This window comes from Pseudophryne corroboree, chromosome 9 (genome assembly GCF_028390025.1).
Source record: "Pseudophryne corroboree isolate aPseCor3 chromosome 9, aPseCor3.hap2, whole genome shotgun sequence".
In the NCBI taxonomy this organism is placed as follows: Eukaryota; Metazoa; Chordata; class Amphibia; order Anura; family Myobatrachidae; genus Pseudophryne; species Pseudophryne corroboree.
The window spans coordinates 269,131,527-269,156,922 of NC_086452.1; the positions used below are offsets into that span (position 1 = coordinate 269,131,527).

General features: G+C 44.4%; 1 protein-coding gene across 3 annotated transcripts in view; it reads right to left on the reverse strand.

Annotated features, from left to right (window-relative positions):
• Nucleotides 1–25,396, reverse strand: part of KIFAP3 (kinesin associated protein 3) — a 631,738-nt gene that overhangs the window by 209,783 nt on the left and 396,559 nt on the right. For all 3 annotated transcript variants that reach the window (XM_063940294.1, XM_063940293.1, XM_063940295.1), the window contains exon 12: nt 4,004–4,112. In XM_063940294.1, the coding sequence (XP_063796364.1) occupies nt 4,004–4,112 (109 nt within the window). The remainder of the gene's footprint in view (nt 1–4,003; nt 4,113–25,396) is intronic.

The window sequence follows — 25,396 nt, forward strand, 5'->3', positions numbered from 1 at the left end:
TGAAAGACTTTGATTACCACCCACAGCAAGGATACACCTAACCGGACAAGACTTCAACAGACACCCAAGGACAATTGCACACATTATCATGTGAATGTATTTGTGACACATGTCTTATCTTCATCTCTACAACCTTCAGGTAGTGGCACACATAGTCGACAGGTGATATAGGTACATATATTAGCATTCACATGTTTTCCCCCCTCCATGTATCATCAACTAATGTGCACCCCATTTGTTGGAACAAGAAGCCGAAAAGGGCTCGGTAGTGTTTGTTGGCCCACATACAGACCCTTCATAAGGGATAAGAAGGATTTAATGTATACTTCGCAATACCTCGAAGCTTATCTAGAACATGTACAGCACGAAGATACATGCCCCTCAGACATGAAATTCATACATACATGCTTATACTATCCCACTAGGTCATACATTTCCTGCCTACTCCTCTTCTCCTACTACCCAATCATTTTTAGGTATTGTATTGTTTTCCTTTTAATCTAAACATCTGTAGAGATTGTATTGTATATTTTTCTGTTTTTCCGTTTAGATAGTGGCAGTTATTGTTGACTGCCAAAGGGTGGACTGTCAAAGTCAAAAAATATCATGATACATATGCCTTGCACTAACCCCATGCACATGCCCGCTGTTCGTGCACTCAGTCCTCCGTGCGTGCACATATACGCAGTTTGCGTAGGAGTCGCTCCAGCGATCCTGTGCGTGATACGCAGTTTGCGTAGGAGTCGCTCCGGCGACCCTGCACGTGATATGTGTATTTACGGCGGAGTTTGTGAGCGTGTAGCGTGCTATCAGAACATAACATATTTAACCCAAATAATGCATTTGCACCCATAGTTCCCCTAGACCATGTCAGCGAGTAATATTAGTTTAAACAGTTCCTGGACAGAGAGATTTCTCTTTGCATGATAGGAAGGGTCAGATAAAGGTTGAAAGGTGGTGTCTAGTATCCAGCTGTAGGGTATTTTAAGGGTAACATTCCGGTGTTAGTTAGGAAAAGATTGCTTGCTCCTGCGTATAGTTATGTACAAAAGTAGAATATGAACATTAACTGTATTTGCTGTAAATTACACATGCGGCGGGAATCCAGAGGATACCACCCACAAGAGCAGTTGGGGAAAGACACAGTCCACCTTTTCAAATCCACCTATGACCTTTACTGTAATGTAGACACACATCTCTGTGTCCAATGAACAATGAGATTACAGTGACCATTGTATTGTTTTGGATGAAGTGAATAAATAGAGCTTGCCGCAGGCTTGGTCACACAAGACTCTGAACGCTTTCTACCTGATAGCGGAGGACTGGATCCAGGTTGCGCTTGCGAAACATTCTCACGTATGTACATTCTCTGTAGCCATTATTCTGTTTAGATTTCCTTGTTAGCCTGTAGTGTATAACTTGTATCTGTTTACCCCTTTTCTCTGAATAATCCACTGTGGTGTTAGAGCCCAGTGGTTTACCACAAACAGTGTTGTGTTTTCACTTTCCTGCCTGGGCTTTTAAAGTAGATTAACCTGTTTAACCTGTTTTAGATTAACCTGCATTGTTAAGGTGTATGCACTGCGGATACTTTGTATCGCCAGTGCTATTTAAGGTTTAAAGTATAAGCATATCATTACATTGTTTCATTAATAAGGTTTACAGTATATTAGTCTGTGTGCGTACGTGCCACGTGTGCGTCGTGCCCACGGCACAGTGTCTGATACGCTAAGTGCGTATCCATACGGTACTCAGTACGCAAATAGCGTACTTAGTCCGTAGTGTGTGTAGTAAGTCTAGCGGCCATAGCGGCTCCACGGTAACAGTGTATAGCTTTATGTTTTAAGATAATATTTGACATTATCAGGAGTATCTCATCTTTATCAATCGTGTCAATTTCTGATGACACGCTTTCTGACCATTTTTCAATAGCGCGACTCACCCACGCGCAAGCAATAGTGGGCCTGGGCAGCGTACCATTGGCAACATAAATGGATTTCAATGTAGTTTCCATCTTTCGGTCTGCCGGCTCTTTTAGTGAAGGCGTGCCAGGTGCAGGGAGAATTACCTTCTTTGTCAACCTGGACAGTGCACTGTTTAACACAGGGGGTGTCTCCCATTTTTCCTGTCCTCCCCCGGGAAAGGCTAAGCTATCTGATGGGAAGGAGGGACGGTGACCTTGGATTTCTTTTCTTTATAGAAATAAGACTTCTCCTGAGGTACAGGGGTGGCTTCCGTGACTTCCAGCACTTCCCTTATAGCTACAATCATATATTGTATATTTTTTGCCAATTTATGATCTATTTCTCTGCAGTCACTATCGTCGACACAAGAATAAGTGTCCGTGTCGGTATCAGTATTCACAATATTCGCAAATGGTCTCTTATGTGACCCAGAGGGGTCGCCTGCGGATGGAAGAACAGAGCCCTGAAAAATCACATCTTGCACAGATTTTCTCCAGCACTCAGCATAAGATTCAGACTTATCTAATCTCCTATTGATATGATGCATACTATCACTTATTTCTTTCACCCATGCAGGCTCTTGGTTTGCCGGCAGCGCCACCAAATTACAACTCTGTGTCCCTAAAATGCCTTCCTCCGTGGAGGAAGTCCCTGCCTCAGACATGTCACCCACGTGTACAACACACTCTCACAGACACACTGGGACTTATAGGGGACAGACCTACAGTAAAATCTGTCAGAGGGACACAGTTTAGGAGCAGCCAGTTCATCAACCCAGCGCCAAAGAAAAATTCCCGTGCCGCGTACTTTGTACACAGAGACAAAATCCCCGTGCCGCTTACTCCGTACACAGAAACCTTTAAGCGCTATTATATTATTAACAATATGATTTAGCACCCAGGCCCCCTGGAGGAGGACCAGCGTCTTCTCTGCATTCTGTGAATGAGAGAAAATGGCGCTGAACAGTGTGCTGGCTGCCTGAGGAGGAAGCTCCGCCCCCACAATGACGCGTTTCTCCTCAGAGATTTTTCACATAATATTTATACTGGCGGGGGTAGGGCTGTGCCTTTGCATCTTATGCCCCCTTTTATCCAGTTTACGAGGTTATTTGCTGCCCAGGGCACCCCCCCAGCGCCCTGCACCCGCCAGTGCCTGTGTATGTGTAGGCAGCAATGGCGCGCTGCGCTCCCGCCAGCCGCGCTGTACCTCAGCTGTCACTTTACTTGATTGAAGATCTATCATCTTACACTCACCTGTCTTCTGACTTCTGGCTCTGTGAGGGGGGTGACGGCGTGTTGTGGGAGTGAGCATCTAGACACGGCTAGCGTTCAGCTCCCTTTAGGAGCTAATGGTGTCCTGTCAGCCAGAAGCAGAGCCATGAAACTCTTCAGGAAGTTGGTTTCTACTTGTGCCCACTCAGTCCCACGAAGCATGGAGACTATTGCCAGCAGTTCTCCCTGAAAATAAAAAACCTAACAAAGTCTTTTCAGAGAAACTCAGTAGAGCTCCTCAGAGTGCATCCAGTCTGCCTGGGCACATTTCTAAAACTGAGGTCTGGAGGAGGGGCATAGAGGGAGGAGCCAGTTCACACCGATTGAAAAGTCTTAAGAGTGCCCATGGCTCCTGCGGAACCGTCTATACCCCATGGTCATGAAGTTGACCCCAGCATCCTCTAGGACGTATGAAAAAATAAACTGAACACTATACATATTAACAAAAATGCATAAATAAAAATAATTGTGTTTGTTTAGAAAAAAATGAATCGCATCCTAAGAAGAAAAGCATTACAATGGCTTATTTACACTAAGCAACCCCCTTAAACAATGTGCTCATTATAACATTAAGTTTATTTAGAGACATAATACATTCGTAAATTTACCATAATAAGAACAATATGTATACATAAGTTATACACATTTCACAGCAGATTAAGTAGTTAAATGTGTGTAAGAAATTAATGTAAAAAACAAGATTACTCCATTACATTTCAGTATTCGATAATTGCTTCTGAAAACAAATATTAAATGACAGATTCTTACCTTCAGATATTAACTGAGCATTTCTTTTATTAGCAGCAAGATTTATGCAGAAGGAAATTAGTTCAAGGTCAATGCGTTCATCAGAACTCTCGAACAGCATCTTCATTAACTAAAAAAAAAATGAAGACATTTTTTTACAAATTATTGTCTCTTAAAAGTAAACATGTGCAAGTTTCCACTACATCTAGAAAATGTCACCTAAACAATACATTACAAATCAGGTCAATGTAGGCCCAAACACTGATCACTTCATACAAGAGGTGTGCAATAAATTTCGAATGTGCAGTAGATAAGACACAATCTGACTGGTTGTGAACGGTAATCTCTGAATACAGTTCTTGTGAAATGTCAAGGAACACAACCTAATATAAGCAGCACTGCACAATGAAGATGGCAGAATGATAAACAAGAGAATACTTAAGGTGATGAATCCCTGCGCAGATAAATATAGGCAGCCTTATGAAGCAGAAATCAAAATAAAGTGACTCTTCAAAACACTTTTTAGAAATACCAGAAAATGTGAAAATATGATCCTGCTAAATTAGGCGCCACCTAATATTGTGCTACCACCACACAGGTGAAATCAAATGGAAATGTACATTCCTTACAAATTCTCCATATATCTTCCCATCCACATCGGGTTTTGCTTATTATCCACTCCGCATGTGGGAAAAAACATATAAAACTTTCATGTGCAGTACAACAGGTTTATTATAATAAAACACAGGTAAAACAACATGAAGCACTCCAATGCTCAACAATGACAAAACACTGATGCTCCACAGTAGTGTCCCTAGGGGACTGAACAATTACCAGATACGGTGGAGAACTGATAGTAAGCAGTTCTCAACAATAGTTCTTATTACTCATCCGAAGGAAAAACCACCCGGGTAGGCAAACTCCGGAAAGAGGTCAGTCTGGTTCCTGTTCGGTACCTTCAGGACAGCTGCGGAAAACTGGATTCTCTAACACAAACGACCAACGCGTTTCAACCCTTTTACTAGGGTCTTTCTCAAGGCAGTGTGTTAGAGCATTTTTCCTAAGGTCCTTTTAAAGTGTGCTTTAACCAATCACATGATCCCTCCCATGACGTCTGTTTCCTGCCCTTTTTGGCCTCCCACTTCCTGCCAGGAAATGCATAACATTCATTCATCTGGGCTGGCTCCACCCGGTGATTCGTCTCTGACGTGCCTCCTACAGGAAACACGTCAGCTGGATCGGCCGCTAGTCCGGACCGGAAGTTGCCGCCGTTACGTACTTCCGCTCTATAGACGTCCTGGCGGAAGTGTGTAACAAGTCATATGGAAGGCCTGGTGGAAGTGTCCAAATGGCCGATGTAAACAAAAACTCTTTCTTACTAATAGTGTCCACATTTAGTCCTTTAATAATAAAACACCTAATGCAAAGATAAAAACACTGAAAAACAACACATAAACTGTAAAATCTTAACAGTGAAATTAGCAGCATATATTAAAGGACAGATAAAGTGCATGAACAGAAGAAAATAGATTTTTACTATAAAAACCATTTTAATTCAAAATCACTATTCAAACCATGTGGTTGTAGTGTTTTACATTCATAAATTAGCTGTATCTCACTTTTTGCCAAACGGGAAGCAATATCCCGTTGGCGGAGATTGCATTTTAAACGTTTAATACCAGCAAATCTAATAATATGGTTAGTGGAACAATTATGGAACTTCTTAAAATGAGACGATAGGGCATGGGTTTCAAGTCCCTTTTTTATATCACGACAATGTTCCCCAATCCTAACTTTAAGCGCTCGAGAGGTGCGGCCTATATAAAATAAGTGACATGTGCACTCAATACAGTAAACGATGTTACTTGTATTGCATGTGATGAAATCCTTGATAAACACATTTTTATCATTTATCTGGATTTTTCCAGTTTTTTAGTGCCGTCACTTTTGATCTCACGACAGCCTAAACACATCCCACATCGATGAAACCCTTTTGTAACAATCCTTGGTTCTCGTTTTGTTGGTGGAAGATAACTATTTACAAATACATTCTTCAGGTTGGGGGCTTTTCTATAAATAAAAGTGGGGCGTTCAGTTTTCCGCAGCTGTCCTGAAGGTACCGAACAGGGACCAGACTGACCTCTTTCCGGAGTTTGCCTACCCGGGTGGTTTTTCCTTCGGATGAGTAATAAGAACTATTGTTGAGAACTGCTTACCATCAGTTCTCCACCGTATCTGGTAATTGTTCAGTCCCCTAGGGACACTACTGTGGAGCATCAGAGTGTTTTGTCATTGTTGAGCATTGGAGTGCTTCATGTTGTTTTACCTGTGTTTTATTGTAATAAACCTGCTGTACTGCACATGAAAGTTTTATATGTTTTTTTCCCACATGCGGAGTGGATAATAAGCAAAACCCGATGTGGATGGAAAGATATATGGAGTATTTGTAAGGAATGTACATTTCCATTTGATTTCACCTGTGTGGTGGTAGCACAATATTAGGTGGCGCCTAATTTAGCAGGATCATATTTTCACATTTGAAGATGGCAGAATGTTCACTTCCTTCACAAATTCTTTATAGAGTTCAACAAAGGTCACTGGAGAGCCATGATCTTCTAAAACTACAAGAGTGGTCTGCAATAGACGGAGCCTTCTGTCAGACTACAAGAGGAAGCACCGTCCCGAACCATGAATGCCACAAGTGGGCATGAATGTGGGCATGAATGTCACAAGTGCTAGAACACATTTCCAGACGCCATCAAGAATTCACGCTCGTGATGCCGTTCTCAATCATGAAAATATGCGTTATGGTAAAAATTTACCGTTGATAACGGTATTTCTCATAAGTCCACAGGATAATACTGGGATATGATGAAGCGACAGTGGATTTACACCAATCGTTCAAAGTTTTTCGGCCACCCAGCATGCAATGGGCCCGTCCATATATCCCTGCCTCCTGGCTCAGGCAAATCAGTTGTATTCCCAAAGCTCAAGGCAGGAGCATCATAGATAGCCCTAATCAGGTGAGAAAAACACACATGCACACCCTTCCGCACAAGAAGGAAGAGGTTAGTGAGTAAAAGGATCCTCAAATCAGGTGCGTCAGGGTGGGATCTTGTGGATTTAGGAGAAATATCGTTATCAACGGTAAGATCTTACCATAATGTATATTTCTCCGGCAGGGTCCACAGGATAACATTGGGATGTCCCAAAGCAATTAAGTGGTGGGGATGCTCCTGATTGGATAGGAGAATCCTTTGCCCGAATTCAGCGTTGTGTGAGGCAAAGGTATCCACAGCATAATGTCTAATGAATGTGTTAATGGAAGACCATGTGGCTGCCTTACATATCAGTTCTGCTGAAGCACCACGTTGTGCTGCCCATAATGGACGTATCTTACGAGTAGAGTGAGCAGAGACATAAGCCGGAACAGGGAGAACAGCTTGAGAATATACTTCTGAAATCGTCATCCGAAGCAACCTTGCCAGTGTCTGCTTATCAGCAGGCAATCCTCTCTTGTGAAATCCGTAGAGAATGAAGAAATAATCTGTCTTTCTGATGGCACTAGTACGATCCACGTAGATCCTTAAGGCACAGACCACGTCCAGCGATGCATTTCCCACAGAAAGGCCTGGCCCCTGGAAAGCTGGGATTACAATTTCTTCGTTAAGGTGAAATTTAGACACCACTTAGGGAAGATACCTAGATTTGGTTCTAAGACCTGCTCTAGCTGGATAAAAGATCAGAAATGGAGGACGACATAACAATGACCCTAAATCTGACACTCTCCTAGCTGACGCCATGGCCAGTAGAAAGAGAACTTTTGCTGTCAACCATTTAAGATCCACTTTATTAAGTGGTTCAAATGGGGCAACTTGAAGGCCCTTTAGGACTGAATTTAAGTACCAAGGCACTACAGGAGGAACAAAAGCAGGTTGAATGCGCAGCATTCCCTGGAAAAAAGTATGCACATCCTGTAAATTGGCAATTTTCTTTTGGAACCATACAGTCAATGCTGACACTTGCATTCTCAAGGAAGCCACCTTCAAACTTTTATCCATTCCTGTCTGAAGGGATGCTAAGACCCTGGAAACTCTGAAAGACTTAGGGTCCATTTTCAGTTCACTGCACCAATGAATGTAGGTTTGCCATATTCGGTGATAAATGCTAGCTGAGGAAGGTTTCCTTGCTCTGAGCATTGTTTGAATTACCTGTTGTGAGAATCCTCTTGACTTCAGGATAGAGGTTTCAAGAGCCACACCGTCAAAGACAGTCGATCCAGATGTCTGTGACGACAAGGTTCCTGCATCAGTAGATCTGGACGTTGAGAGAGCAGGAGTGGAGCATCCATCGACATTCTCTGCAGATCTGTGTATCAATGTCTTCTGAGCCAATCCGGAGCTATTAGTATCATGGCACCCTTTGCTTGCTCTATCTTTCTCACCACCCTGGGTAATAGGGTGATTGGAGGAACACACAGGCCAGATGAAAGTCCCATCTTACCGACAGGGCATCCGCAAAGATCGCTCTGGGATCCTTTGTACTTGACCCATATGCGAGAACTGTGTTGTTCTGATGGGACGCCATGAGATCTATCTCTGGCAACCCCCACTTGTCTACTAGAGTCTGGAAGACCTCTGGGTGTAGAGCCCATTCGCTTGCCTGAATGGCGTGTCGACTGAGAAAATCTGCTTCCCAGTTTAGGACTCCTGGGTTGAATACTGCGGACAAGGCTTGATGATGAAGTTCTGCCCACTTTAGTGTGTGACTCACAGCCGAAAAGCGATGAAGGAGGTAAGTTCCTCCCTGATGGCTTAGGTACGCTACTGCCGTCGCATTGTTGAGCGGACCTGAACTGGTTTATCCCCGAAGAATGTCCTTTGCCTGAATCAGTGGCATGTATGTGGCCTGAAGTTCCAATATATTTATTGGCAGGCAACCTTCTTCCTTGGTCCATTGCCCCTGGAGACTGGCATCCGTTGACAGAATTTCCCAATCAGATATCCAAAAGGGTCTCCCCTTGTCCAGATGGGATGTCTGTAGCCACCAGGCAAATGACCTTCTTACTTCCATCGTAAGGACCATAGTCTGCGTTTTTATCATCTGATGCAACCAATTCCATTTGGCAAGGATCAGACGCTGCAGAGGCCTCGAGTGGAACTGTGCATACTCCACCATTTCAAATTTTGACACCATCAATCCCATCACACGCATTGTTGCGTGAATGGATACCTTTTGACTGTGTAGCAACTCCTGAATCCTTGACTGGACCTTGGATATCTTGTTCAGAGGTAAACTTACTCTCTGAAGACCTGAATCCAGTACAGCCCCCAAGTCAGTCATCCGCTATGACGGTACCAGAGACAATTTTGCCCAATTTATGAGCCTTCCGTGCCTTTGCAGACAAGTTATTGTCTGTTGCAGATGACATAGGAGCAATACCTGCAACTGTGCCAGGATTAAAAGATCGTCGAGGTATGGAAAAATTCTTATTCCCTGCTGGCGGAGATAAGCTGTCATTACCACCATAATTTTGGAAAATACTCTGGAGGCTGTGGCTAACCCAAAAAGTAGGGCCTGGAACTGAAAATGCTGTTGAAGGATAGTGAACCTGAGATAGCACTGATGGGACAGTGCTATAGGAACATGAAGGTAAGCATCCTGGATATCGAGGATACCATATAATCTCCTGGCTCTATGGCCAAAATGATGGTACGTAAAGTCTCCATATGAAACCGAGATACTGTACCCAATTGTATTTGTTCAGCACTTTGAGATTGAGAATGGGCCGGAATGACCCATTTGGTTTCTGAGCTAGAAACAGGTTGGAGTAAAAACCCTGTCTTCATTGTGTAGGAGGAAGTGGAATGATTACTCTTGACTGAAGCAATTTTTGAACTGCCTCTTGCAAAGCCCTGGCCTTCGTCTCTACATGAGATGGGCTGGTACAAAAAACCTTCGAGGAGGGTGTTTCTGGAAAGCAAAAGCATAACCTAGAGATACCGCTTCCTGCACCCAGGCATCCGTGGTAGACTGATGCCAGATTTGTGCAAACTGAGGAAGTCAGCTTCCCACCCTGGGATTCCCCAGGTGGAGGCCCGCACCATCAGGCTGACGGCTTATATTCTGTTTTACTAACCGGTTCTCTGGTAGCCCAATGCTTTTTAGTCTTACCAGACTTGTTGTATTGGGGCTGCCTGCCATGACTTTTTACTTTACCTTTTCCGTGAGACCAAAAGGGCCGAAAAGCTGGAACTTTAGGTTTAAAATTGTATGTGGAAGGAAACTTTAACTTCTTGGAGTCTGCTTCTGACTCCAAAATATCTGTCAATTCTTTACCGAATAGAATACAGGTTGAGTATCCCTTATCCAAAGTGCTTGGGACCAGAGGTATTTTGGATATGGGATTTTTTCGTATTTTGGAATAATTGCATACCATAATGAGATATCATGATGATGGGACCTAAATCTAAGCACAGAATGCATTTATGTTACATTGACGCCTTATACACACAGCCTGGAGGTAATTTTAGCCAATATTTTTTATAACTTTGTGCATTAAACAAAGTGTGTCTACATTCACACAATTCATTTATGTTTCATATACACCTTATACACACTGCCTGAAAGTCATTTAATACAATATTTTTAATACCTATGTGTATTAAACAAAGTTTGTGTACATTGAGCCATCAAAAAACAAAGGTTTCACTATCTCACTCTCAGTCAAAAATGTCCGTATTTCGGAATATTCCGTATTTCGGAATATTTGGATATGGGATACTCAACCTGTATCTCCAGAAAAAGGCAAAGATTCGAAAACCTTCTTAGATTATGAGTCAGCTTTCCACGTACATAGCCAAACTGCTCTGCGAGCAGCTATTGTTGAAGCTGATGCCCTGAAGGCAATAGTACCCATATCCAATCCTGCTTCTTCCAAGAACATTGCAGCCTGTTTTATATGTGCTATATGGGATTTTTGCTCTCTAGATGCCATTGAAAAATCCCCCCCAATGCATCAGCCCAATCAGCCACTGCATTTGCCATCCAAGCTGAAGCCATGGCTGGCCTTATGACTGTCCCAGACAGGGAATTTTTTATTTGTTTTAAACCATCCCCTCTCCTATCCGTGACTGGACCTTGGATATCTTGTTCAGAGGTAAACTTACTCTCTGAACGCTTAATGATGTTGAATGCAAAAGGTAATGTAGATTTTAGCACTAATCGAATCACATGGGTATCTATCTAGCAAGAAATTACGGGTCATTCAGTGAGAATAGCAGAGATGGCGTTAGTGAACGTAACGGGGGAGGAGTAGGGGGGAGGGAAAGAGCAGATGGCAAGGGTATTAACATCGGTATTAATAAGGATTTTAGTATAACACTAACTAATGACGATTACGAGTCATCATTGCTGCATAAAGAGTGATGTCCCTACCACAAGGGGAAATACTTATCTCAATTGTAAATGCTAGAAGCCTTACAGGCAAAAAGGGGGAACTAGAAATCCTTGCAGCAAACAAACAATATGATATTATAGGCATGACTGAAACTTGGTGGGACGAATCTCACGATTGGACAGTCAATCTGGAGGGTTATACGCTGTTCAGGAGAGACAGACTAAATATACGGTGTGGAGGGGTATGTCTTTACGTAAGCCGTTTCTAAAACCTGTTATAAGGGAAGATATCCAAGAGGGGACTGTAAATATTATTGAGACATTATGGGTAGAAATTAAATGCGGGGGTAAAGGAATAAAGAAGTTATTATTGGGGTTATCTTACAGGCCACCTGATATTAATGTGTCTGATGAGAAATTGTTACTGAATCAAATTGAAAGAGCAGCAGGAGTAGGAGACATAGTAGTGATGGGAGACTTTAACTATCCCGAGATAAACTGGAAAAACAATTCATGTGATACTGCTAGGGGCAATGTTTTTAAACACGCTAAATGATAACTACTTAGTCCAATTAATCGAGGAACCAACTAGGTACAATGCACTCTAAGACGTGGTATTAACTAACAATGGGGAATTGGTATAAAATATTATAGTAGGGGAGTCCATAGGAAACAGCAACCACAATATGGTCATATTCAATATCAGTTTTCATAAGCAATCCTATACTGGCTCAACTAAAACTCGGAACTTTAGCAAAGCCAACTTTGACAGGATGAGGGAAGCGTTAAGGGACATTGAATGGGAAATTCTGTTTCAGGAAAAAAATACTACAGAGAAATGGGATGTATTAAAATCACTGCTGGTTAAAAATACTCGCACATGTATTCCCATCAGCAGCAAAAAAAGGAATAAAAATCCCAAACCAATGTGGCTTAACAAAAATATAAAGAAACTAATGGGCAAAAAAAGACAAGCATTTAAAAAATACAAATCTGAGGGGGATGCAGAGTCATTTCAGCACTATAAGGATTGTAACAAAAAAGGAATGAGCAGCTAAAGTAGAAACTGAAAAACTAGTAACAAAGGAAAGCAAATCCCAATTTTTTTTTTTAAATACATCAACAGCAAGAGATTAAAGAAGGCGAGTATAGGCCCTTTAAAAGACAAGTTGGGAGTCTTAATCAAAAATGATAATGACATAGCGAACAAACTAAATTAGTTTTTTTCAACGGTATTTACCAGAGAGGACCAAATGCAGGGTCTAACACACAATCTCAACAAAGATAATGTCCCACCGCTAAATGCTTATTTTAATAAATCACCCGGTCCCGATGGAATTCACCCAAGGGTTCTTATGGAGCTGCACGCCGAACTAGCAAGACCACTATTTTTGATCTTCATGGATTCAGTTAAAGGTATGGTTCCCAAAGACTGGCGTATAGCAGAGGTAGTGCCGATATTTAAAAAGGGGAGCAAAGCTGAACTGGGTAATTATAGACCAGTTAGTCTTACATCTATAGTGGGGAAAGTATTGGAAGGTATTCTAAGGGATAGTATTCAGAAGTTCATTGAAGCCAATAAGGTCATTAAAAAGAACCAACATGGATTTGTGAAGGACAGATCACGTCAAATCAACTTACTTGGCTTTTATGAAATAGTAAGTGCGAACCTTGATCAGGGTAAGGAGGTGGATGTAATTTTTTTAGACTTTGCCAAAGCTTTCAACACAGTACCACACATGCGACTTATGTATAAGCTTCAAGAAATAGGGCTAGGGAGCACAATATGCAATTGGGTCAGAAACTGGTTGGATAATAGGGAGTAGAGCGTTGTGGTTAATGGATCATTTTCAAATTGGACTAAAGTGCTAAGTGGTGTGCCGCAAGGGTCTGTACTTGGGGGGTAATTCCAAGTTGATCGCAGCAGGATTTTTGATAGCAATTGGGCAAAACCATGTGCACTGCAGGGGAGGCAGATATAACATGTGCAGAGAGAGTTAGCTTTGGGTGGGGTGTGTTCAATCTGCAATCTAATTTGCAGTGTACAAATAAAGCAGCCAGTATTTACCCTGCACAGAAATAAAATAACCCACCCAAATCTAACTCTTTCTGCACATGTTATATCTGCCTCCCCTGCAGTGCACATGGTTTTGCCCAATTGCTATCAAAAATCCTGCTGCGATCAACTTGGAATTACCCCCTTGGACCACTATTGTACAACATCTTCATTAACGACATAACAGTAGGTCTAGAGAGCATGGTGTAAATTCTTGCTGACGATACCAAATTGTGTAAGGTTATAAATACGGAGGGGGATACTGAGTCTCTTCAGAACGACTTAGTTAAACTAGAAGCATGGGCGGCAAAATGGAGAATGAGATTCAAGTGTAAGGTAATGCACTATGGCAGCAAGACCAAAAATAACACCTACATTCTAAATGGAGTAATATTAGGGGATTCTGTACTGGAAAGACTTAGGTGTTCACATAGATAACAAACTAAGCAGCAGTTCCCAAAGTGGGATTGCAGCAATAAGGGCTAATAAGATATTAGCATGCATAAAACGGGGAATTGATGCAAGGGACGAGAGTGTTATACTCCCATTACATAAATCACTAGTGAGGCCACATACTGAATACTGTGTGCAATTTTGGGAGCCATACTACAAAAAGGATATCCTGGAGCTAGAAAAGGTTCAGAGGCGGGCGACCAAACTAATTAAGGGCATGGAGACGCTGAAATACGAGGAAAGGCTTGGCATGTCTTCATTGGAAAAGAGGAGACTAAGAGGGGACATGATGAACATCTACAAATATATAAGGGGACAATACACAGAACTTGCGAGGGACCTGTTTTTAATAAGATCAACACAGAGGACACGTGTACCCTCGCTTAGGTTAGAGGAGAGGAGTTTCCGCACAATGAGGTGAAAAGGTTTTTTCACAGTAAGGACAATACGTGTTTGGAATTCCCCGCCTGAGAGAGTAGTAATGGCGAACTCAGTCAACACCTTTAAGAATGGGTTAGATAAATTCCTATTGGATAAAGATATTCAGGGATATGGTGCCAGACAAGCATTATAGTTAATATAACTAGTCCTAAAATAAAGCTGCACAGACCACAAACAGGTTGAACACAATGGACAATATGTCTTTTTTCAACCTTAGATACTATGTTACTATGTTACCTTGGGATCCACCTCCCTATTTAAACAATCCCCAGCTGGAAGAGGATAATTGGAATTCCATTTCCTAGGAATTCTAAACTTCTTATTGGGCGTAGCCCAAGCCTCTTCCATGATTTCCGTCAGCTGATCTGACCCTGGAAACTCAGTCTTAACTGTTTTGGGACGTTGAAACACAGGCTCTGCTGAATACTCTAAGGATAGAATGGCTTTCATTGCTTTAATTAACTCCCCTATATCCACTGAGCTGAAACCTTCCTCCTCCTCTTCGTATGCAGAAGCAGAGTTTATTGAGCTTTCATCCTCCTATGAATTCTCCTCTAAAACATGTGTAGCCTGTGAGGATGAAGATTTAGTTACCACTGGCTTATCAGCCTGTTTCTTTTGAGAGGCAGCTGCTGGAAGTGATAAATCGCAGATGGGAAGCTGCATGTAAGGGTTAATCATGTAAACTATCCCTGGTACAGGAGTTAGAATTATCTGCTCAGCTATACTGGATAACATCTGTGCAAACATATCCCAAGGCGGATCAACCTGCACCTGAATCTGCCTTTCATTTTTTGAGAGACTCTGGTGAAAGCTAAAACAATTTGCACATAAACCATCCTGAACCAGATCCTGAGAGGTTAACCCAGCTTTGCAAGACAAACATGATATGAGTGTTGGTGTTGCTGTGAGCGTATCTTCCTCACCTTTGCCACTCTTAGACATAATAAATAATCAACACTTCCACAGTGTCCCTCACAATTTGAGACTGTAATAACTTTAAACTTTTTAAAGTGACATACAATCCGAACCTACCCATGCACCAGCATTGAGGATCGAAATAGAAAAAAATTGACATAATATTAAGGTAAAGTCAGCAATCACACTAGCAGTCAGTCACATGTTATACATTAGTATAATAAGCAATATGAGCACATCATCAACTACATTTCAAGTATGTAGGAGAACATATTACTGAATCATGTTTAAACAGATCTACCGTATTCAGACGCATAGCGAAAGAAACAACAGTAATAGTATACAGACGCCTATGCAATTAGCACTTATCCAACTATTCGTACTCAAAAGGTAGAGACTTAGTGCTGTATTACCTGTACTCAGTAGAGTGGGATACAGGGAGACTCACCCCGCTTCCAGGACTAATCAATATGTTTGAGAATGCTGAGTGGATCTAGATACTACTAGAGTACACTACCGCTCCATCAATCTATAGTGAAAACAGATGCTCAGTGAACACAGACGCACCAGTCACACAGCCGCTTATGCTGCGATTTGGTCCCCTTCGCATACAGCATCTGAGACGGAAGCAGGAAAACAGTTCATGGCGGGAGACTCGGAGGAAACTGGTCATGAACCGGGGGGACGGGCGACCAGGAGAGTGTCTGACTCCCCACTACTGACATCAAGCCTAGTGATCACGGCCTCATACTATTCCTGGAGCCTATTATCCCGTGGACGCTAGGTGGCAGCCACATCAGCGACTGTTTGCTAGTCTCCGCCCAAAACAGTGCGGCTGTATCTGTATTCCCCTTCTAAGCAGAACCGATGCCATACCTTCTCCCCGTGCTCCGGCCACAGCCTGGTAACGTGTGCTGGACCTGCTAGTATATCCGACACAGACGCCCGCCGAAACAGCACTGTACTCTTGGGTAAGCGTTGTCGCGGCCCGGTGGAGAGTTTTTGGAGCGACTCTTTCTAAGTTACGCTTTTTAGAAAGGTCACTCAAGAATAAATAGTAAGACTAAAAAATAAAATAAGAAAGCTTAAGGTTGCTGAAAACCAGCAGCCCTCTGACCATGGTCCGGCTCCTGCTCCACCAAACAAAAAACTGATTTGCCTGAGCCAGGAGGCGGGGATATATGGACAGGCCCGTTGCATGCTGGGAGGCCGAAAAGCTTTGACTGATTGGTGCAAATCTTCTGTCGCTTCATCATATCCCAATGTTATCCTGTGGATAACCTGTGGACCCTGCCGAAGAAAATAGGATTTTAATTACCTACCGGTAAATCCTTTTCTTGTAGTCCGTAGAGGATGCAGGGGTCCACATTAGTACCATGGGGTACAGACGGGTCCCACTAGGAGCCATTGGCACTTTAAGAGTTTAACATTGTGGGCTGGCTCCTCCCTCTATGCCCCTCCTACCAGACTCAGTCTAGAAACAGTGCCCAAGGAGACGGACAACTTCGAGAAGAATTTTACAGATAGTGGCGAGATTCACACCAGCTCACACATACTAGGCAAACCAAGCTAACCAGCTCGAAAACTCAGCAACAGCTAAACCATATTACTTAACCAAGAAACAAAACAGTACTTTAACCAAGAACCAAGCAGTACTGAACTACAGGATCACGAAGCGCTGGGCGGGCGCCCAGCATTCTCTACAGACTACGAGAAAAGGATTTACCGGTAGGTACTTAAAATCCTATTTTCTCTTACGTCCTAGAGGTTACTGGGGTCCACATTAGTACCATGGGGATTTACCAAAGCTCCCAGAACGGGAGGGAGGGCGCGGAGGCTCCTGCAGAACTGATTGACCAAACTTCAGGTCCTTAGAGGCCAAAGTATCAAACTTGTAAAACTTAACAAACGTGTTCGACCCAGACCAAGAAGTCGCTTGGCAAAGCTGTAAAGCCGAGACACCCCGGGCAGCTGCCCAGGAAGAACCCACATTACGAGTAGAGTGGGCCTTAACAGATGTAGGACACAACAATACTGCCGTAGAATATGCATGCTGGATAGTGAACCTGATCCAGCGAGAGATCGTCTGCTTAGAAGCAGGACACCCAAGTTTCTTGAGATCATACAGGACAAACAGAGTCCGATTTTCTGTGACAAGCCGTCCTCTTCACAAAGATTTTCAGAGCCCTTACAACATCCAAGGACTTTGATGAAATTGAGGAGTCAGTAGCAACTGACACCACAATAGGTTGGTTGATATGAAATGCAGACACAATCTTCGGAAGGAACTGCTGACGTGTCCGGAGCTCAGACCTATCTTCATGGAAGATCAAGAAGGGGCTTTTACAAGACAAAGCCCCCAACTCCGACACACGTCTAGCAGAAGCTAAGGCCAACAAAGTGACAGCCTTCCACGTGAGAAACTAGACCTCATCCTCTGGTAGATGCTCGAACCAATCCGATTGCAGGAACTGTAACACTACGTTAAGATCCCAGGGTGCCGAAGATGGCACAAAGGGAGGCTGGATGTGCAGAACACCTTTCAAAAAAGTCTGAAACTCAGGGAGGGAAGCTAGCTGTTTCTGGAAGAAAATCGATAAGGCCGAAACCTGGACCTTTACGGATCCCAACCTCAGGCCCATATCCACTCCTGCTTGCAGAAATAGGAGAAACCATCCCAGTTGAAACTCCACCGTAGGAAAGTTCTTGGACTCACACCAAGATACATACTTTTTCTAAATGCGATGGTAATGTTTAGACGTTACTCCTTTCCTAGCCTGTATCAGGGTAGGAATAACCTTGTTCGGAATGCCTTTCCAAGCTAATATCTGGAGTTCAACTTCCATGCCGTCAAACGTAGCCGCGGTAAGTCTTGATAAGCGAACAGCCCCTGCTGCAGCAGGTCCTCCCGAAGATGAAGAGGCCTTGGATCTTCCAATAGTAGATCCAAAAGATCCACATACTAAGCCCTTCTTGGCCAGTCCGGAGCAAAGAGGATTGCCTGAACTCTTGCTCTCCTTATGAGCTTTAGAATCCTTGGAATTAGTGGAAGTGGAGAAAACACGTACACCGACTGGAACACCCACAGAGTTACCAGGGCGTCCACCGCCACTGCTTGTGGGTCTCTTGACCTGGAGCAATACCTCTGAAGTTTTTTGTTGAGGTGGGAGGCCATCATGTCTATTTGAGGAATCCCCCCAAAGATCTGTCACTTCCGTGAACACCTCTGGATGGAGGCCCCACTTTCCTGGATGGAGATCGTGTCTGCTGTGGAAGTCTGCTTCCAAGTTGTCCACTCCCGGAATTAAAATTGCTGACAGTGCCAAGTTGTGCTTTTCCGCCCAGAGGAAGATTCTTGTTACCTCTGACATTGCAGCTCTGCTCTTGATCCGCCTTGTCGGTTTATGTAAGCCACTATCGTCACATTGTCCGACTGCACTTGAATGCGTCGATCTTGCAGAAGATGTGTCGCTTGGAGAAGACCGTTGTATACGGCTCTTAGTTTCAGAATGTTTAATGGAAGACTGGATTCCAGACTTGACCACCTTCCTTGGAAGGTTTCCCCTTGAGTGACTGCGCCCCAGTCCCGGAGACTTGCATCTATGGCTAGAAGGATCCAGTCCTGAATCCTGAACCTGCGGCCCTCCAGAAGGTGAGGCATTTGTAACCACCAGAGAAGTGAAATCCTTGCTTTCGGCGTATCCTCAGCTGCATATGTAGATGAAAACCAGACCACTTGTCTAGGAGAATCCAATTGGAAGGATCAAGCATGAAACCTTCCGAACTGCAGATCCTCGTAAGAGGCAACCATCTTCCCCAGAAGGCAAATGCACTGATGAATCAATACCCGGGTTGGCTTCAGGACATCCTGGACCACTGATTGTATCACCAACGCTTTCTCCACCGGTAGAAACACCCTCTGCACTTCCGAGTCCAGGATCATCCCCGGGAAAAACAATCTCCTTGTCGGCTCCAAATGTGACTTTGGAAGGTTCAGGATGCAACCATGGACCCTGAGTAAATGAGTTGTGAGAGCAATGGACTGCAACAGCTTCTCCCTGGACGACGCCTTTATCAGCAGATCGTCCAGGTACGGAATTATGTTGACTCCCTGTCTGCGGAGAACCATCATCTCTGCCATCAACTTGGTGAACACCCTCGGTGCTGTGGAAAGACCGAATGGCAGTGCCTGAAACTGATAGTGACTGTCTAATAGTGCAAATCTGAGATAAGTCTGGTGCAGAGGCCAAATCGGAATGTGGAGATACGCATCCTTGATATCCAGGGATACCAGAAACTCCCCCTCTTCCAGACCTGCGATCACCGCTCTCAGAGACTCCATTTTAAATTTGATATCCCTTAGATAAGGGTTAAGCGATTTCAAGTTCAAAATTGGTCTGACCGAACCATCCGGTTTCGGTACCACAAAAACGTTTGAATAGTAACCCACGTTGTGCATATGAGGTGGAACTGGAACAATGACCTCTGACTTTTCCAATTTTTGGATAGCTTCCTGTAGGACAGTCCTGTCTGTCAGTAAAGCTGGCAAGTCTGATTTGAAGAATCTGTGAGGTGGGGTTTTTTGAAACTCCAGTCTGTACCTCTAGGACACAATATTCTGTACCCAGGGATCCAGGCCGGATGACACCCAGAGGTGGCTGAAACGTCTGAGTCTCGCCCCCACCAGCCCATACTCCAGGCTGTGTGGTCGACCGTCATGCTGAGGATTTTGAGGTACCAGAAGCAGGTTTCTGGTCCTGGGAGCTTGCAGGTGCAGGCTTATGGGTTTTTGCACGACCACCACTAAAGAAGGTGGTAGGTTTGGCCTTTTTTTGTCTTAGCGGTCCGAAAGGACTGCGATGCAGATGTAGAAAAGGGTTTCTTCGTAGAAGGCGTAGCTGAGGGAAGAAAAGGTGACTTACCTGCGGTTGCCGTGGAAATCCACGCATCCAATGAGTCCCCAAATAGAGCCTGACCTGTGTAGGGTTGGTTCTCCACACTTCTCCTGGATTCCGCGTCTGCAAACCACTGGTGTAGCCAGAGTCCCCTGCGAGCTGAGACAGACATGGAAGATATCATTGCAGTCAGCGTACCCAGGTCCTTCATGGATTCCACCATGAACCCCTCAGAATCCTGTATGTTACGTAAAAATAATTCAATGTCACTTCTATCCATTGTACCCAAATCCTCTAGTAACGTGACTGACCACTTTACTATAGCTTTAGAGATCCATGTGCAGGCAATAGTAGGCCTCAGCGCCATCCCTGAAGCAGTGTATATGGATTTGAGCGTAGTGTCAATCTTACGATCAGCTGGTTCTTTTAACGCGGTATACCCAGGGACATGTAAAACCACCTTATTTGACAGTCTGGAAACAGATGCGTCAACTATGGGTGGGTTTTCCCATTTTTTTCTATCTTCCTCAGGGAAGGGAAAAGCAACTAGAATCCTTTTGGGAATCTGGAATTTTTTCTCCGTGTTTTCCCAGGATTTTTCAAATAAAGAGTTCAATTCTTTAGACGCAGGGAAGGTTAGCGAGGCTTTCTTATTTTCTGTGAAGTAAGCCTCCTCAACCTGCTCAGGTGTTGTGTCAGAAATGTTTAACACATCTCTAATGGCCTCAATCATGAGCTGCACCCCCTTAGCACCTACCCATCACCGTCAGCCGTGTCAGAGTCGGTATCTGTGTCATCATGCATAATCTGGGCAAGTGCACATTTCTGTGGGTATATGCTAGGGGATTTTGAAGCAATAGGGACAGAACTTGCCCAAACTGCCATAGACTTCTTTAAAACCTGAGTTTCCATCTCAGTATCAGCTACCCTAGCAGAGATCTGAGAGATCATTCCCTTAATAGAGGTCAATCACTCAGGCTCAGTAATAGGGATCTGAGACAAAACATTACATTCCTGTGTACATGGAATGGATTCCTCCTGAGAGGAAATGTCCTCTGCAGCATAAGACACAGATTCCCTGGACATGGCTATGTGAGAAAACAAACACACACACACACAGGAAAATGACAGACACAGATTCCCCCTACGTATGCCACAGAGAAACACAGAGTTTGGAGCCAGCACACACACAGCGCTTCACCAGGTAGATATAATACAACTACCTGGCGCTGACTGTGTAACTTAATAGACTACACAGTAAATTCACAGCCTCCACCCTTCCTTTTACAACCCCCTGGTACCGCACAGGATAGCTGGAGTTGCATGGAGGGACAGAACTCCCTGTCAGCGTCTCTACACTGGATCTGCAGGCAGGAAAATTGCTCTGAACGCTGCTGGGTCCGCACTGAGAAGCTCCACCCCCTGAACATGGCGCTGCTCCCCGCACTTTATATCTTTATACTGGCCCGAGGATTGGTGCTGGCAGCATTACCGAGGTCCCTGACAGCCTTGGTGACCAGTGTAAGATATAGGCGCTGGCTCAGGACGCCCCTCACAATGCCGCACTATGTACCGCTGAGGCTCCGGTGCGCAGTTCATACTGCGCTCCCTCCCACCCAGCTGCCATCTTTACACCGGCTCCCCGCTTGCTATGGGGGCCGGTGACTCACTTGCCACCGGAATCTTCTGGCTCTGTTAGGGGGTGGCGGCATGCTGCAGGAGTGAGCGGTCACCCTCAGGAGCTCAGTGTCCTGTCAGTGGAGATAGTGGCCATTAACCTCTCAGGGTTGGACACTACTCCCCCCTAAGACCCACAAAGCAGGGAGGCTGTTGCCAGCAGCCTCCGTGTGCCTAACTCTAATAAAAAAAAAAAAAAACTAAAAAAACTCCTATGGAGCTCCCCTAGCTGTGACCGGCTCCTCCGGACACATTTTCTAAACTGAGTCTGGAAGGAGGGGCAAAGAGGGAGGAGCCAGCCCACATAGGTAAACTTTTAAAGTGTCAATGGATCTTAGTGGACCCATCTATACCCCATGGTACTAATGTGGACCCCAGCATCCTCTAGGACGTAAGAGAAAGTGGTGGATTTTCTAGCCTATAAATGCATCCAGATCGGTCATCCACGTACAGTCTAGACCTGGCCCACTGTGACTTCTTTGTATTCCCACAAATTGAGCGCAGGATGCGTGGGATTAGTTTTGAGTCATTGAAAGCTGTAGTGGAGACCTTCAACCAGCATGTAGAAGACATACCTGTAATGTATTTTAAAGTGCTGCTTGGATTTGTAAGTGTGAGTTGTAAACAGCAAAAGGTGAGTTAGAATACAGAAAAAGGTGAGTTTTATAATACACAATCAGGTACACACATTTGCAGTACCACATGGTTGCCGACTTCTGGGCTGCTCTCGTCGGCTCAGCAGGGGGGGGGGGGGATGTGACAGGGGGCGGGCCAGAGGCGGAACGAGGGCGGACCAGAGGCGGAACGGGGCGTGGCTTCCGGTCAGCGTCATTTAAGCCACGCCCACCGCTGTGTAATGCAGCGATTACCGGCATTATACAGCAGGGGGCGTGGTTACGATGACGCGACTCAACAAGAATCGCGTCATCACCTGCCCGGACCGCCCACTTTACTCGTTAAGTGGGCGGCGGGCAGGGGGTGACCCCCGTAAATCGGGAGACTTGCCTGCTCTTCCGGGGGGCCGGGAGGGTCACCCGTTTTTCGGGAGCCTCCCGGCCATTCCGGGAGGGTAGGCAAGTATGCAGTACCATTAAACTTCTGGTGAGGCTGCAAGGGGCTGACCTTGAGAGTGAGTGAGAGGGTCTCTTACTTGGAGTAGCAGAGGGTCTGTGATTGTGCGTGTGTGAGGGGCATTTTTTTTTTTTAGCAGGAGCTGGAAGCCGAGTGAAAAGGAGGTGCAGTGAGCTGGAACAACTGCTAAGTGGAGTATAGGTGCCGCAGGAGAGAGTACTACGGCTGCATAAAAGTGAAGGACCAAGAACCGCACAAAGATAGATAAGTATAAGCCAGCTTAATTATTGTATAAGTGAGATTGTTTGTCTTCTACTTTTTATTTTTGCTGCTTTTTCTTTGAGAGTAACAGGGATTTAGACCTTACAAACAATATGGGAGGGGCTGTGATTGGGGACCTCACTCAGTGCATGTCGTGCAAGATGCATGCACACCTGGAGCTACCGGCCCAGTGTGATTACATCTGCACGAGGTGTGCGCGAACGGTTGCCCTGGAAGCCCAGGTAACTGATCTAGAGCAAACCGTTACGCGACTGAGGGAGATTCACAATCTCGAGCGTAGTTTAGACAGAACGGTGGAGGAGTTGCGGGAGGGGTCACTGGTAGAAGAGGATGATGATCAGGTAGCCAGCTGGGTCACAGTTAGAAGGAAGAAAAAGAGGGGGAGGCTCGACATCTCCGAACTATCAAACCCGAACAAATTTGCCCGACTGGACGAGGAATCGGAGGATGATAGTGAAGAAATGACGGTGCCGGAGAAGACTGCTCCCTCTAGCATCCAGAGGAGCGGTCCCTCTGGCGCGGTTGGGATAAAAGATAGTGAGGTACCTAGTCAGATGGTGGTGGTAGGGGATTCTATCATCAGGAAGGCAGATAGGGCAATCTGCTATCGGGACCGTGATCGCCGTACAGTCTGTTGTCTCCCGGGAGCTCGGGTACGGCACATCGCGGACCGGGTAGATAGATTGTTGGGAGGGGCTGGGAAAGACCCGGCGGTCTTGGTGCACGTTGGTACCAATGACAAAGTTAGCGGAAGGTGGGATGTCCTTAAGAAAGACTATAGGGACTTAGGAAAGAAACTGAAGGCAAGGACATCTAAGGTAATATTCTCGGAATTATTACCCGTGCCACGCGCTAGTCCAGGGAGGCAGAGGGAGATTAGGGAGGTAAATGTGTGGCTTAGGGATTGGTGCAGGAAAGAGTGGTTTGTGTTCCTGGAACACTGGGCGGACTTCTCAGTCAGGCGCCATCTCTTTTGTCGTGACGGATTGCACCTGACTGAGGAGGGGGCAGCGGTGCTGGGGGGAAGGATGGTTAGAAGGTTGGAGGAGATTTTAAACTAGGAGCCAGGGGGGAGGGTTTAGCTAGAAACTACAGGTCATGCAGTGAGAATAGTGGGGATGGCGATAGTAAACGAAATGGGGGAGAAGTTGGGGGGAAGGTAAGAGCAGGCAGTAAGGTTACTAACATGGGTACTAAAAGAAATTTTACCAAAGCACTAAACAATGACGATTACAGGTCATCATTGCTACATAACGTGAAAGATGTCCCTAACGCAAGGGAAAATACTTATCTTAGCTGTATGTATGTAAACACCAGAAGCATTACTGGTAAAAAGGGTGAACTAGAAATACTTGAAGCAAGCAAACAGTATGATATTATAGGCATTACTGAAACTTGGTGGGACGAATCTCATGATTGGACAGTCAATCTAGAGGGCTATACACTGTTTAGGAGAGACAGACTAAATAAAAAGGGTGGAGGGGTGTGTCTTTACGTAAAGCCGTTTTTAAAACCTGATATATGGTAAGATATTCAGGAGGGGACTGTAGACACTGTCGAGACATTATGGGTAGAAATTGCATGCGGGGAAAAAGGAATACAAAAGTTAGTATTGGGTGTATGCTATAGGCCGCCTGGTATCAACGCATCTGATGAGGAATTGTTACTAAAGCAAATTGAAAGAGCAGCAGGAGTAGGAGACATAGTATTGATGGGAGATTTTAACTATCCAGAGATAAACTGGAAAAACGATTCATGTGATACTGCTAGGGGCAATATGTTTTTAAACACACTTAATGATAACTACTTAGTCCAACTAATTGAGGAACCAACTAGGTACAATGCAATCTTAGACCTGGTATTAACAAACAATGGGGATTTGGTATCAGGTATTATAGTAGGGGAACCCATAGGAAACAGCGACCACAATATGGTCACATTCAATATCAGTTTCCATAAACAGCACTATACTGGCTCAACTAGGACTCTAAACTTTAGCAAAGCAAATTTTGAAAAGATGAGGGTATTTTTCAGGGATATTGAATAGGAAGGTTTGTTTTTAGGAAAAAATACTACGGAGAAATGGGAGGTACTAAAATTCCTGCTAGCTAAAAATACACTAAAATTTATTCCTATGAGCAGCAAAAAAAGGAATAAAAATCATAAACCGATGTGGCTTAACAAAAAGATTAAGGAATTTATGGGCAAGAAAAGGCGAGCTTT